The sequence below is a fragment of the Catharus ustulatus genome, chromosome 9 (assembly GCF_009819885.2).
Source record: "Catharus ustulatus isolate bCatUst1 chromosome 9, bCatUst1.pri.v2, whole genome shotgun sequence".
In the NCBI taxonomy this organism is placed as follows: domain Eukaryota; kingdom Metazoa; phylum Chordata; class Aves; order Passeriformes; family Turdidae; genus Catharus; species Catharus ustulatus.
The window spans coordinates 28,357,753-28,372,903 of NC_046229.1; the positions used below are offsets into that span (position 1 = coordinate 28,357,753).

A 15,151-nucleotide genomic window follows, 5' to 3' on the forward strand; every position below is an offset into this window, starting at 1 on the left:
CATTGCTAGTAACATTTACTGTCATGGAATCATGGAACACCTTCAGGTTGGAAGGGATCTCAAGGATCATTTGGTCCAACCTTTTTGGCAGAAGCGTGGTCTTGAAAAGATGGCCCAGCACCCTGTCCAGCTGCATCTTAAAATTGTGCAGTATAAGAGAGTTCACTGCTTCCCTGGAGAGGTTATTCCAGTTATTCCAGTTATTCCAGAACTGACTGTTTTTTTTGTGAAATATTTTCCTCTTTTGTCCACTCAGAATCTCCCCAGCAGTGCCTTGCAGCCATTTTCTCTCGTCTTTTCCATGTGACTCTGTAAAAAGGGAACCTCCATCTTCTGTGTGCCCCCCTTTAAATACTGGAACATGGAAATAAGGTCTCTCCTCAGCTTTCTTTACTCACAGCCAGGCAAACACAAGTCTCCCAGCCTTTCCCAATGGGGCAGCTTCCTGTTCTGGGATCATCTTTGTGGCCTTTGTCTGGACCTTTCCCAGCCTGTCCACATCTTTTTGGCACAGTGCCACATCTTTATATTAAAAAATAAATAATGAAGTTGCAAGTTCTGCATTGAAATAAAAAAACCCTTTATATAACAAGAAGGCTGTGTTTTGATCAATCCTTGCAACTTTGCATATCTCACTTCATCTTCATCACTGCCATTACCTGTGAAAACCCAATGTTGCTCCAAAGCCCTATGGAGTTTATTTTAGAAGACCTGATTATTTTAAATTATTTGAATCTCCTATATTCCATTTTGGTGGGGGAAAAAGTCAGTCTGGACTGTTAAGAAGCTCGGGCTCCTTCAGAAGTTGTTCATTTTGCATCATCCCTTTGCAGGATGCTCATTCATGTCATGGCCAAGGCACACTCGAGAGGGTACGAGGCTCTGCAGTGATTGTACAACCTCTCTTGGCAGAATGTTTTCTAATCATGAAATGACCCCACAAGTGAATTTTTGGTTTCAACTACCAGATCACAGCGCAAAGCACAATATGTAGAAGAAAGGGCATGAAAGCAACAAGCACAGCCTCCTGAAAGAAGGGGGAGGGCCACCGAAAGGCAAAGAGGAACTGACGGAGCTTGAGCTTGCAACAGCAGAGTTGAAAGCAGGGGAATGTAAAGTACCCCTGGAAATTCTGGAACACTGCACCTAGATTGCTTTGAAATCAATGGAGAAACGTGCTAAATGCAGGAGTCACTGGACTATCCCACAATGCCTGTGCTCAGAAGAACATTGTCCTTAAAAGCTCATTCATTTCAGATTTACTGTAGTGTCATTGTGCTAATTTCAACAAAGCAATTTTCGACCAGCAATCAAGTATACCCACTTTATGCTAATGTAGATTTGATTAGCTGGCTTTCAGGATCTCTCTCTGTTTCTAGGAAGGACTGAAACTCTTCTATTTTCTTTCCACAGGCATCCTTTCTAACCTAGTTCATATTTGACAAATGAGACGAGAAATCAATTGTGTGTAGTATCCACTGTATAATGACCCTCAAAGTTCCTAAAACAGTTATGCTTGCTTCAGAGCAGTTATTCAGGATTCTGTACACAATTCTTTGGCACTGTTACACCTGGCCAAGTGCCACAGAAAACATGGCTCTGTAAAACAGAGGCAAACCAAACGGGGTGATGAATCTGTGCTCGTGTCACTTCCAAGTTGCTCCTATCCCACACAGTCACAAACAAACCAGGATTTATTCTGCCCTTTCCCACTGTATTTAGGAAAACAGGAACATTGAAAGCTTAGACTGCTCAACTCCCACAAACCCAAGCACAGTACCCTATGCCTGCACCATTCCCATATCCACAGCCTTAAGGAGATTTGAGTGCCAGGCTTGAGTTTCTGGGGATTTCTCAGGATTTCAGGGTGCATTCCTTACCTCTGCCTGGGCATGCGGATGAGTGGCTGTTTGTGGCACCTCTTGCTGAGGCTGAAGAGCTTGTGCACTGTTCTCTGGGCCTTGAGGAAGAGCTGCTTCATGCTGGTCTCCAGCTGCTCGTAGCGGCGCTGGAAATTAGAATCCATTGTCCACAAATGCATCACGGCAGATGTGTTCAGGAAATAATTCATAGGCAGCCTCTTCATAAATAATTTAAATTCATCTGAAAAAAAAAATTAACAGCCTTTAATTATGGTTATTCTTGCAGCAGAAATTAACTTCTAATTTGTTGGGTTTTTTGTATCAATTTTAATAAACTCAATATTTTGGAATTTTAAAATTGAGCATTTTAATTCATTCAAACTAGAAAGGTGACTACATTTTTATTGCTAATAGTAGAATAAAAGCCAGCAAAATCCAATATTCACGTAATTTTAAAATTAATATTAAAGCAAATGCAAGCATTGTCCTTATTTCTCAACCTGGACAATATGAAGATTAAGTAAGAATCAGAGTTTCTTACCTTCAAATCTGGGATCTGAAAGCAAATGTGCATTTAATGATCAATGTTTATTGACTGATTTGAAGAACATCAGAAACTGTCTTAAAAGAAGTATATTCCAATACTTGGGACATGCAAGTAAATGTGATTTTACAGACCACTTCTCATATATATGTTATTTCACAAGCCATTAAATTAGACTTTCATAAGTATTCACAATTAAAATGGAGCCTTTCAAAGCATTTTATGGTACTTCAAAATTTTATGACACTTCAAAAATGTTCCCATAACTTCTTTTTGACTCTGAAGTGGTGGAAAGGAGTTCTTCAATCACAAGGTCATTGTCTCCCTGAACATGCCATGCTTTGTGATTTGTTCTGGTAGCTCAGTCCACACGAGATATGCAGATAGAATCTTATTAACAGAGTTTTATTAATCAGGGAGTCTGTTTCCATAAGTAGAACAATTTATAACTTCTGAACCTGAATAAACTTCCATTGAAAGGGCTCCAGATACTGGGGAAACGTGTGAAAATGAGTGGCACACTTGAATGCACATGTTTATCCTTTTTCTTTCTTGTTTTTGTGTATCAGTATGCTTCCCTGCCTGTTGCTATCCTTCCACCCTTCACAATCCACGTTTTTTCTTTCAGCTTGTTCCTGCAACGAAGTCACTCATCCCACAGTTTTGCTTTCACCCTGCCAGATGTTCCTTTTGGATAATCTACATTTCAGCAGGCTCTGTGGAAGCAAAGATCCTGCTGCCTGAAGTAGCCTCCCTCTTCAAACAGAAATAATCATAATATTTAACATTGGTGTAATTTTAGGTTGCTCATGGAAGAGATTTGATTGGGGAAATGTCCACTCACATCAAAGAATATTCCATTAACATCCTTGTTCATAAGTCTTTTGGTTTAGCTTCAGTTTAGGGGTTTTTAACAACATTTTTACACAAATCAAGCAAAAATATTTTCTTTTTTTATGGATGGAGGAAAAAAGAAAAATGTCTTTTGTAAAAAAGCTGCATTTGTGGTCCTTGAGCACATCCTGAAGGGCACAGGGCAGTGATGGAATACAAAAGTCCCACTTCAGCAGAGCATTTTCTGTGATGGGTGAAGACTCATAAAAAAACAAAAAGCACTGAAAGGTCTTCTGGAAGGTAGAAATGAAACTCAAGGGGCAAAGATGATGATTTTATATTTAACAAAGTGTTTTTAATAATCCCTCTGGGAATGTGTTGCTCATTTTGCCCTCATTCCTTCCTCTTTGGGAATGAGCTGTTGTCCCCTGGAGGACAGTCCCTGTGCTGTCCTTCAGGCATGAGGGAAGGGAACTGTTTCTTTATCTTATCAACTATTTGGAGCCTTTTATCTTTTGCTTTTCCTCTTCCTTAATTTTGTCTAAGTTGGTTTTTATCCTCTGTCCAGCAAGAATGTCCATTCCGGGTGTACAGCTAACAATTTGAATTAATAGGAATATTCAATAAATTCTACATTACCAGTTGAGCATCTTAGTGTAGATTTGGGATAGACAGTTCCATTTGCTCCTTCCCAAGAGATAATTATTCCTCCCTTAGAATTACAGAATAATTTGGGTCAGAAGGGACATTTATAGTCCAAGCCCCACTGTGACAAGAGAGACACCCTAGATTAGGTTGCTCAGAACCCTGTCCAACTTCACCAATCTCTGCTTCCTTGTTGGAAATGACATAACTTCCTTTTTAAAGTAACTTTAGTCATGGGGGAGAGGGGAGAGGAGCTGGGCTCTCTTCTTGGCTTATCTTTAAACCACCAAGGCTTTGGGGTCTGGCTAGGCAGGACCTGATAAACTTCAACAAACAAAAAGGGAGTTTTGGAGGTCTGGAATTTTAAAATTTACATGTTGGGAATCTAGAAGATATGGAGGAGGTAATCAGATTACTGCCTGGCAAATTTGGAGAATTTTGATAAAAGAATGCTAAGGGAACCACAGAGCTGGACCAAATGTGAATGAAAGGCAAAGGGATCAATATCCAATAGTAGATCACACACAAAACTAATGAAAATAATTGTGTAGTGTAGAACCAAAGGATTCTTTGTTTTCTATAAATGTATAAATATGTGAAAAGTCTTGTAGTGGATATGTGTACTTGGAATGATTTCCAGCACACATCCTGAATAAACGAATGCCTGACTCACTGACAGCTCAAAGGCAGTGTCAGAGAGTTTTGTTCCTTCCCAAGCTCAGTGACATCCTCACGCTCTCCCAGGTCTGCCCTGAAGGTGTGACAGAAGGTTTTGTCTGGCTTGTCCAAAAGCACCACAATGCCATTGGCTTGGTAAAGCTTTCCAAGTCTAAAGACTTAAAAATATTAAAAATGGTGATTAAAAAAAATTAATTATTAGGAAATAAGGTTAACTGAGCTGATACAAATGTCCTTTACAATGCACAGATCTGCAGCTTGTAAAAATCAGACAAGTTCTACCAGATTGAGAGGACTGAGGGTATATATGTATATAATAAATATGTCCTCTGACACTAGTCTCTGAGGAGATTAGATCCCAAAGCCACATTCCTGACTACCTGCTTAATTTCTAGGGTCTCTTTCCCCTTCTGTTCCTCTGAGGCACTTGTATATCTCCTGAAAATGAGCTTCAGGATGCCAAAGCAAAGGGAACTCCCTCAGGAGACAATGGGCTCCGAGGATCTTTTCAGCCCTGTATTGCTCTAACCAGGTATTTAAGGAACGTTGTCACTCTGCTGTCCTCTGCACTAATCTCTACAGCTAACAACTGCTCCATGCAGTGTTTAGAAGTGATAAGGAGGGTTTACACTCCTCCACCTGCAATGCAACAGCATTTCCAATAAGAAAATGGCTTTTTTTTTCTCCCTGTAATAAACATCATCTTTGACTACCCTTGTGCCCTGTGTGATCCTGCTAATGAGTTCTATCATGCAGGTGAAGGAGAGACAGAGATAAAAGGAGCACGGTTACACAGTACTTGCTGCATAAAAAATAGAAAGAAAAAAAAAGATAATGTGGCCATATCTTAAAAAGACACATTTCATGATCTGTGAAACTACAACATAAACTCCTGACACTGAGAGATGATTAAACTATTACACTCTAATCAACACATGATGCCAGCCATTCCTGAGGATTAACAGCCAGTATTACAGTCCCAGGGGCCATAGAAATGCATACTGTAATTCATAAAATCAGAGAATATCCTGAGCTGGGAAGGCCCCACAAGGATCATCAAGTCCAGCCCCTGGCCCTGCACAGGTCAGCCCCAAAAACCAGACCATGATTCTTGATACCTCATAAAATCTGATTACAGAACTTCCTCTTTTATTTTCACCTGGGTAGTACATTGCAATATGATTTTATATATTCTTAACTAGTTTCAAATAAGGTAAAAAAGGTAAAACATTATATGCAGTGGTGGGTCAAGCAAGTTCATTTTCTGGTTGGTTACATCTCTTTTCACTTCCCCTTTCTGCCAGGTAAATCTTTCTTGTGTCAACAGTGCCTGGAGATGGAAATGGCATCCCATATTTCAGTGGGAAAGAAAAAATGAGAAATATCATAATGGGAGCAAACATTACTGCTGGAATCAGATGCATATCAGACATATTTAAGCTGTAAGAAATACCTGGAGCTGCAGAGATCTAACTTGGATCCTCAGTGTTATTTGGTGTCAGAGCAGGGCTCGGTGCTGAGGGCACCATAGAGCTGGAAAGGACCAGAAAAATCCAGGAAGCCTCAGCTGAGGATGTGGCAGTGCTCTGCTACAAGGGAAAAGGTTGGGAGAGAACAGGAGCCCTGATCTCTCTGCTGTGAACATTTTGATTTCCCTTGGTATTTTGCCACAAGGCCAGTACAAGACTGTCCCACCTACACAGCACACTTCTGGTTTTGTTTCCACTGAGGCTGAGTGGTTTGTGGAACTTCTCCAGGCTGCCAAAATGGCTTGGCTTGGCTTGTTTCCTAAGATGCCTTGTGGAGGACCTTTGGAAGCACCTTGGAAGTCAATGGGTTTATGGGCATTCAGAACACCAGGTTATTAAAGGCACTGCAGGCTGACATCTGAGAGCAAGGTCATACTGGAAATATGAAAATACCAAATTTCACCACTGCACTTTCCTGTCCTATCTACTTTAGAGCAAAGGAAAGAGAATACTGTTTGTTTGTTTGTTTTTTCCTGCTGGTTCTTATTATGGCTGAAATTGATGACAACATACATGTGGCAATAATTAAGTGAGGCAAAAATCTACATACAATTTAGGAGAGCATAAAGCACAGTTTGAAAAGAATCTGCATTTGGTGACATGCTAAGAAAAAAATTGTTTCACAGCAAAGTAACCCACAAGAAATTTTAGCCACCTTCTCTCAGCCTCCAGAAATAGCATTCCATCAAGCATTATTCTGTTGTTTAATTTAATGTCATATTTTCTGATGAGCAGTTTTACCTATAATGAAATAATATAATCTTATAGAAACAAAACCTTTAGCATTGGAAATTACAGCATAGTGCTTCAGTAAATATATAGTCCTGTCTAATTGTTGATTACATTGTCTACCCAAAATCAATTTTAGGTTTTTTTTTTAAACAGCATTCAAACCCTGAAAAAGCAATTATGTTTTCCAGCAAAAGCAGCCTGACAATAACTGAAGAAATGTAGAAATCTTTTGTTGACTGAAACATACTATTCACAATTTTATATAGTCCATGTATTTTCTAATATTAATAAGGATTTGGATTATAGAGGGTTTTTTTTTTTCATTTGACAAAGTTCAGTAAAGATATCTATATAGGAGACAACTCCTTTTTGTCAAAATCTATCATTAGAGAATAATTGTAATGGGCTGTTTTGTCATTTCTCTAGATCAAGCTCTAAGGAAGCATTTTTCTCCCTTAAAAATCTATATATCTGTCATTTGTGCACACATCCTCTTTTAAATCAAGTTCTTTAACTTGCTCCAGAGGTATTACAATTCTGCCATCACAGTCTAGGAGTGAGTAATACCTCATGCAAAAACTGTTCTGCTTTGGTTCTAACAAAATGTTACAGTGGGATTAAGAAAAACTGACAGAAATCAACTGGTCTTTAACACATGAGGGTGTGATTCTGTCTGAACAAACAATTATATAGTCTGATGTGCTGCTCCAAGTCAGAGTGCTTCAGACAACTTCAAAATTAGCTCAAGTGAATTCTTGTTCTCAGCTGCATTTCCTCTTTTCTCACTCTCATAATGAGAATTGCAAATTATCACTCCTCTGTACAGAGCACTGCTACTTTAGGAAGACAGCTCGCTTCTTAAACCCGATTTCTGGGATCAGATGTTAAATCAGACTTGGTATTTCCTCGGGTGGTCTGTAGTGCAAGGAGAGATGATCTTGTGCTTCAAGCACATCAACTCTGACACCAGATCAACTTTCTCAGGGCTTGGTCCACTCAGGATTTGGAAACTGCTGCAACCAAGGCTCAAGTGCCCTCATGGGGAGTAAATTTCTCCCCACAACCCGTGTGAACCTCTCTTGTTTAACTTTGTGCCTGTCGTGAATCCCCATACAGAGCCTAGCTTTCTCCTTCTGAGTTCACTGAAGTCTCCGTGCCCAAGGCTGGCCAACCCCTCCTGGGGCTTCTCCTCTCAGGGCAGCTTCTCCAGCCCCCACCTCTCCGACCACATCCCCAACCACCCTCCAGGCTGCTGATGTCTTTCCTGTACTGTGGAGCCCCAAACTGGATGCAGCATCTGAATGTGGTCTGAAAAGCACTGAGGCTAATCCCCTCCTCGATCTGGTCCCTGACCCCCTTTGTGTCACCCACAATGTGGCCTTGGTACTGTCAGACCCCAGGAGCCATCCTGCAGAGCTGCTTCTGGCCAGGCAGGTCCAGCCCCAGCTGATGGTCTGCCTGTCCAGAGCAGCATTTTTCTTTTGGCATTGTTGAACTTCACCAGGTTCCCGTTGTCCTGATCCACCAGCTTGTCCAAGTCCCTCTGTGTGCCAGTCCTGACCTCGAAGACTTCTGTCTCACTCCTTCAAACTGGCAACATCTGCAAACTTGATGAGAGTGCACTTTCTCCAAGTCATTGTTAAAGAAAGTACAGAGAACAAGTCCTGGGACACACCCTGGCTGTACCTGGGACACACCCTGGCTGTATCTGGGACACACCCTGGCTGTACCTGGGACACACCCTGGCTGTATCTGGGACACACCCTGGCTGTACCTGGGACACACCCTGGCTGTATCTGGGACACACCCTGGCTGTACCTGGGACACACCCTGGCTGTACCTGGGACACACCCTGGCTGTATTTCACTTGCCACCAGCGTTCAGATAGGATGTGTGACCCTCTAACCCTGTACTCTGTCTCCCACAGCGTTCTGGTACTCAGGGAAAGACACAGTGCTGTGGATGGAAGGACAAGTAGATGGATAAAAATCCATTTGTGTGACCAGGTTCCATCTGTAGAGCCTTGCTAAAACTAAAGTAAATTACACCCATTGCTCTCCTCTCGTCCATAAGTCAGCATTTTATCCTGCAGAGAATGAGATGGGTCAGAGATGATCTATCTCCCTCATGTCCCTTGCTCTCCCTTCACCTCCACTGGCTGCCAGATGATCCCCATGCTTCTCTCTCACTCCCCAGGGTGACAACATAAGATGAAAAAGTTCCCAGACTGAGATACAGACAGGGAGATCCCATTTAGAAATTACAGACACGGGCAAAAGTGACTCAGCGTTGAGAGGATTAATATATTGCCAGTTAAAAATAGAGTAGGATAGTGAGAAAAAAAAAAAAAAAAAAGACAAAATTAAAACCACCTTTACCCCAATCCTCCCTTCTTCTAGTGCTCAGGGGACACCCTGTCCCACCATGGGCATCTCCACAGGCTGCAGGTGAGCCATGCCCCAGCACCTGCAGCACCTCCTGCTCCTCCACCAGGCTGGGTGCCAGCAGGGCTGCTTCTCTCACCTCTGTTTCCTCCTCTCCCTCACAGCTGCTGTGCAGTGCTTACCCTTCCTCACCTGTGGTGTCACAGAGGTACCACCAGTGCCACTGGCAGGGGCAGTTTAGGCTCTGTCTGACATGGAGCAGCCCCTGGTCTCTTCTCAGCACAAGCCACCCTTGCAGTTCCTTGCTGCCAAAACCTTGCCAGATAAACCTCATACCTCTCCAAAATTTTTGCCCAAGAGGACTTATTCCATGATTTTCCCAATGACCAAAGTGAATCCTATCAATCAGTAATTCCCTGGGCCATCCTTTCAGGTGTTTTTTGATGATCAGTGTAATATTTGCCTTTCTCCAGAGATCAGGGATATTCCCCAGTCTCCAAGATCTTTCAAGACAAAGAGACCTATCCAGGATATCATCTGTCTCTCAATGCAGTCCATTAACTCCCAAGGACTGCCAGGGGTGAGGCTCTCCCCAATAACCCTTGGTTGCTCCATTTTTCACACCTGGGGCCTCCTTTCCCCTGTGGCCCCTGTTTTTGAGCTCCAGGACCTGCACTATTTGCTGGTGAAGACTGAGAGTAAAGAACACTTTGAGTATTTCTGAAACAAATCCCAAAGCCTCTCAACCCATTCAGCAGCAGGCCCACAGCTCCTTGTTTAATCTTTTACCTCCAACTACAAAAGCTTTTCTGGTTGCTCTTGGCATCCCTTGCAAGCACTGGATGTAGTTTTTCCCATCACTGTCTCTGAATGCCTGGGCAGTGTTCCTGAGTTTTTTCTTTGGTAGCCTGTCCCTGTTTGTCCCTCCTGTACTGTTGCCTTTTTGCTTTGTAACTCTGCCTTAAGTTGTCCATTTTAGCAAATCCCTAAAACCCCTAATCTTTTCATCAGTCAATGAAAAACTACTTAAGGAACACAAAACTTTACATTAAATTATAAAAAATAAATTAATCTGCGGTTTTAGTTCATTCCTGTTGTGTTTTTCCTCCAAAGTAACCTGTCTCCTTGTCTGTGCTAATCATTTGCCTACACCTGATTTTAATACTACTCCAACCTTCCCTTGGCACAATTCCTTCTAACAGCAAGCCAAAGTAAACAGATAATATTGCAAAGGGGAAAGCAGAGACAATCAAAACCAACAAGAATATTCAGACTAGAAGCTCTCATTGAAAAAAACCTTAGGAAATATCTCTAGTAGCTCCAGAAGTTTATTTCCCTGCAGAAAAGGTGCCAGGGAGCAGCAAAAGTCAGCCAGCCCTGCTGTGTGTCCCTTTCAGGGCTGATTATCTGCTGGTGCTGCAAACATGACTATTATTTAATATAAATACTGGCTGGTTTTTCTCACAGGTTCAGAGTTGGAAAGAAGACTGCCAGTTCATCACACACAGCAGCAAAGGAAAGCTGCTGAAGCTATTCATATCACCACCAAGAGGGCTCTTAAGTATAATTCTGCAAAGAAAAGCCATTTTGTGAAAGAATTTTCAGCTTTCCAAAGTTATCTTAAATCTTTAGAAATTTTCTAAAATTTTCCAAATGCCTCTAATTCCTCTGAAAGCCTCTAAAAGAAAGATTGCAAAGTTTTCCTCTTTTACTTTGCTTTGAATTAGTCAAAATACTTCACCTTGACAGAATAGAATTGTTTTTGTTGTTATATCAACTTTTAGCTTCATATTATAACATCAGAGCTATAATGTAAAAAAAAAAAAAATAAACTAATAAACATTTCAAAATTAAGGTTAAACACTTTACTGCATTCCTAAAATAAAAACAAAAAAACAAACAAACAAAACCCCGAAACACAAAAAAAACCACACTGCAAAACAAAAACAAAAACAAAAACAAAAACCACAAAAAACCAACCAACCAAAAAACACAAAAAAAGAAACAAAACAAAACAAAAACCCCCACAAAACAACAACATAATTTTGCAGTTATTGAAAGATTATTTCTGGTTGGTTTATTCAAGGTAACTGTCTCTATATTTTGTAATATCTTGTATATAAATCTTAATTTCTGCTACACTTCAATGGACTTTTCTGTTTAGACTGCAAGCTCTTCAGAGGAGAGGCCTGGTTCCTGTTAAATCTTTATAGGGCACTTAGCACAGCAGACCCCAAATTCAATTGTTGCCATTTATTTCCAATAATAAAGATAATTTTGCCTGTTGCTCCAAGCAACTGCACCCTCCTTGGAGTCCTCAGTGAGAGCTGCAATTATTGCAAGGAGAGAGAGTTCTCTTAGGAAAGATCTCCTAATCCCCATTTTATCACACATTTTATCACATTTTATCACCTGTTGCTGCTCCAACTGTGTGACCACCATTGCTGTCATTGCTATTCCATAACAATGTTTTTTTTTCATTTTAATCAGGGCAATAAATATGGCAGGGAGTCAAATACCACTGTCAGCTGTGAATCAAGACCTGAAAGCACAAAGCTGGAAGTCTGAGAGGATATAAACCATGGGGCCCACATTTCAAATGGTTGGATGTGATTGCTGTTCATTAAAGTGCTGCCTCAATATTGTGTAGATGTTATTAAAGAGATTTATAAAAGATAGATGATTTTTAAAATATCCCACCATGATTCAGAAGCCTGGAGAAAACAAAGTGCTAAAATGAACATATATTTGTTTTTATGCTGCCATGAATTTTAGTTCTTCATGATGCATTACTCAATTTGTCAAAGAAGTAGCAGCTGTGTTCCAAGAAATATATGTTTGAAAATACTCCAATTCAAAGAAGCAGAAGACTGCAGCTGGAAACAACCTTATTTCTTCAGAGAAGAGATAATAAATCTGAATTTTCCTTCCCCTTCTCCTTCCAATTTAGGCTAAATCAGCCAGCTCTCCTGATAATTAAAATATTTCCTCCTCCAAAGGAAAGGATTTCTCCTTTAAGCTTTCTGAAGGACGCAGGGAAGGAAGGAAATGCATGTTTTCTGCAAGATATGGTGTCTGTTTTCCAAGGAGGAAAGGAGGTCTACGCTTCCCTTTGGACAGACTATTTGAAGTGGAACCCTCCAGCTGCTACAGAAGCCTCAGGGAAGCAAATTTGGATGATTCTGGCAGTGGAGCAGATTTGGGGGGGCAGGGGGAGGGTTTGGCTGGTTTCTTTTTGAAGTGAGAAGTGAGGAATGGTGCAAGGCTAGCTGCTCTCAGCCCTGTGCTCTGCAGGAAGGAAAGAACAGGGATCAGTGTCAGCCTGGAGCTGGAATTGGTGGGGAATAGAGATTCTCTGGACAGACATTTATATTATATCATGCAGAGTTGTGAGGAATCTCATGTACATGTTAAAAGCAATGAGAAGAAATGGCCTCACCTGCACCAGGGAAAGCTTTAGATTGGATATTAAGGAAGATTTCTTCATGGAAAGGATTGAGTAGACTGCCCAGGGCAGTGGTGGACTCACCACTGGAAGTGTTTTAAAAAGGTTTGGACATGGTTTAGTGGTGAGCAGGGAGGTGGTGCTGGTTGGTGGTTGGACTTGATAATCTTAAAGGTCTTTTCCAGCCTCAATGATTCTGTGATTCCATGATGGATGCTAGATTTGTGTATAAATATACAAACACACGTGGATATATGTACGTTAGAGAGTTAATATCAGTCTGTTATAGGAACATGAAACCAAAAATCCTCCTCTCACAAGCCTTGAAGGTTTCCTGGTGCCACATAAAGGTGAAACAATTGCTGCCAAAATTGGTAGTGAAACCAGAATATCATCCTATAAATTGTGGATTAATTCAGAATTTCTGCTGGACAGGAGATAACAACCTTGCCTGGACTCTGCTGGAAGGACTCACATTTCCTGCAATGAAGCAACTTGTTTCTTATTGTCAATCTAAATATGACCTTGACAGCAAGTTCCCTTTTCAGAAACCAAAAGGCCAGATTCCACAGCTGTCTCTGTAAGTCCTAGAGTTTGAAGGACATCCCCTTCATCCTGTCAGGTTTGCTTTCAGTTGTGAAAATGTTTCTATCACTGCCCTGCAGAGGGATGCTCCTTGGAAGTCACAGTAAGCCTTCAAGAAAAAAGTCACAAAAATTTATCTACGGGTTATTTTTTATTTTCTTGGTAAACATTTTTATCACTTCAGTGTGGTTTAGAGGAAGTCCTGCAACATGGATGTCCCAGCTGTTGTCTTACTACAGAACTATAAATTCACTTAATGGATTAGATGTATTCCTTATGGGCAGATATAGGTATAACCTCTGTCCAAAATTTACCTTAATTGAATATGCTGGGAACTCCTACAGTTTGAAAACTGGGTAGGGGTAAATAAACGTGCAATGATTCGCAGGAGGATAAAGGAGGGAAAAGAATGAGTGAAACAGAAAAATGTTCTTGGAAAACACATTGAAGTAAATAACCAGTGTTAAGCTGTTCCTGGAGAAGATTTAAGAAGCTATGAATCAGAACAGACAACACTGCCCTAGAAGAAAAGAGAGGCCACAGAGTGACATCACTCTTAATAAAGAAAGCCCAAAGCTGCCAAGGCAGATTGGAATTCCACCAAGAACGAGGGGATTTTGTCACTAGCTTTGAAGGGAATTACATTATGTCCTGTACATGGTGGACATAAGTAGAATTATATTAGATCAAGCCTTCTGCTCCTCCTCTTATTACAATGTCATCACAGTGTTTGAAGGATCTCAGAGTGCAATGCCACGTGAAACTTTAATCAGTTAATTCGCCAGTGCAGCTTTAGCAGGAGTTGTATAATGCTTTTAGTTTTGGAACAGGGGCAGTTGTATCAGCTGTACCATCATTTTTGAAGTAGGAACAGTTTGGACACTGACCCTCCAAAGAAATGATGCACATCCCACCTGTTCATTTCATTAAAACAGTGACACCTCCACAGGGGTGGAAGAGGAGGGGAGGGGAGCATTGGCCACAGAAGGAACAGCAGCTTGGTGTATCTGCTCCTGTTATTGATTAAACTTCCTGACAACCACAGAGGGAAGTTAATTACTGGGAGGCAAATTAACACCCCTGAAAGATAATGGAGAAAACAATAATTATATTAAGAACTCAGGGGGCTAAGTTTTCTTGGCCCTGAGCCTGGGGCTGTAAGCAGTGCTTGAAAGCAAACCACTGCTCTACTGCTCAGGGGCAAATAGTTTGAACCGTATTGATTGAAGTCTTTATTCTCAGTGATTAAAAAGCACCGTCAACTGCCAGTGAGTCAGTTCAGACTGTCCACAAGGAGTCTTTCAATTAAGATTTCAAATGGGACTCTCTTTGCATGGCAATGGGTCTGTCCAGGTCAGCAGAGACAGACAGACTGTGCTGAGTGACCGAGGCACATCTGGAGTGGGGCATCCTCCCAAACCCCAGAAAGAAAGCTCATCACACAGCAAAGTTAGATTCAGTTTTAATTCCAGGTTGCATTTTTTGTCCTCTTTTACATGCATTTTAATTGAACTGCAGCAGCTGGAAAAGCAGGAGTATGTCACTGGACTGAGAGGGCTTTAGTGCAAGCTGCCTTCACTGCAAATGATGGAGTGAATTTACCATGAATTTACAGTCTGTCTGTGATGCCAAGTCAAACCTTGGCATCTTGTGACGTTACTTAAGATTTGGAATTTCAACACTGAGTCTGAAAATCAGTCTGGGCATCTTTTTTTCCATTATAAATAAAATAAGTTTCTCCTGATCAGAGTGTACAACACATCTCTGTTTAAACTGACGTTTCCAAATTATGCCTGCAGTTACCTTCTGCCCTTTTACTTCCTTTCAGTAATTTGAAACAGGCATAAATGAGACATTTGGTACGTGTTTTAAAATGTCTGAGTTAGAACAAAGCTTCTCCTTGAGGGATTTTT

General features: G+C 41.1%; 1 protein-coding gene across 3 annotated transcripts in view; it reads right to left on the minus strand.

The window, feature by feature from the left end:
• Nucleotides 1-15,151, minus strand: part of LOC117000057 (BMP/retinoic acid-inducible neural-specific protein 3) — a 192,780-nt gene that overhangs the window by 33,036 nt on the left and 144,593 nt on the right. For all 3 annotated transcript variants that reach the window (XM_033067404.1, XM_033067406.1, XM_033067405.2), the window contains one exon: nt 1,881-2,103. In XM_033067404.1, coding sequence (XP_032923295.1) covers nt 1,881-2,103 — 223 coding nt within the window. The remainder of the gene's footprint in view (nt 1-1,880; nt 2,104-15,151) is intronic.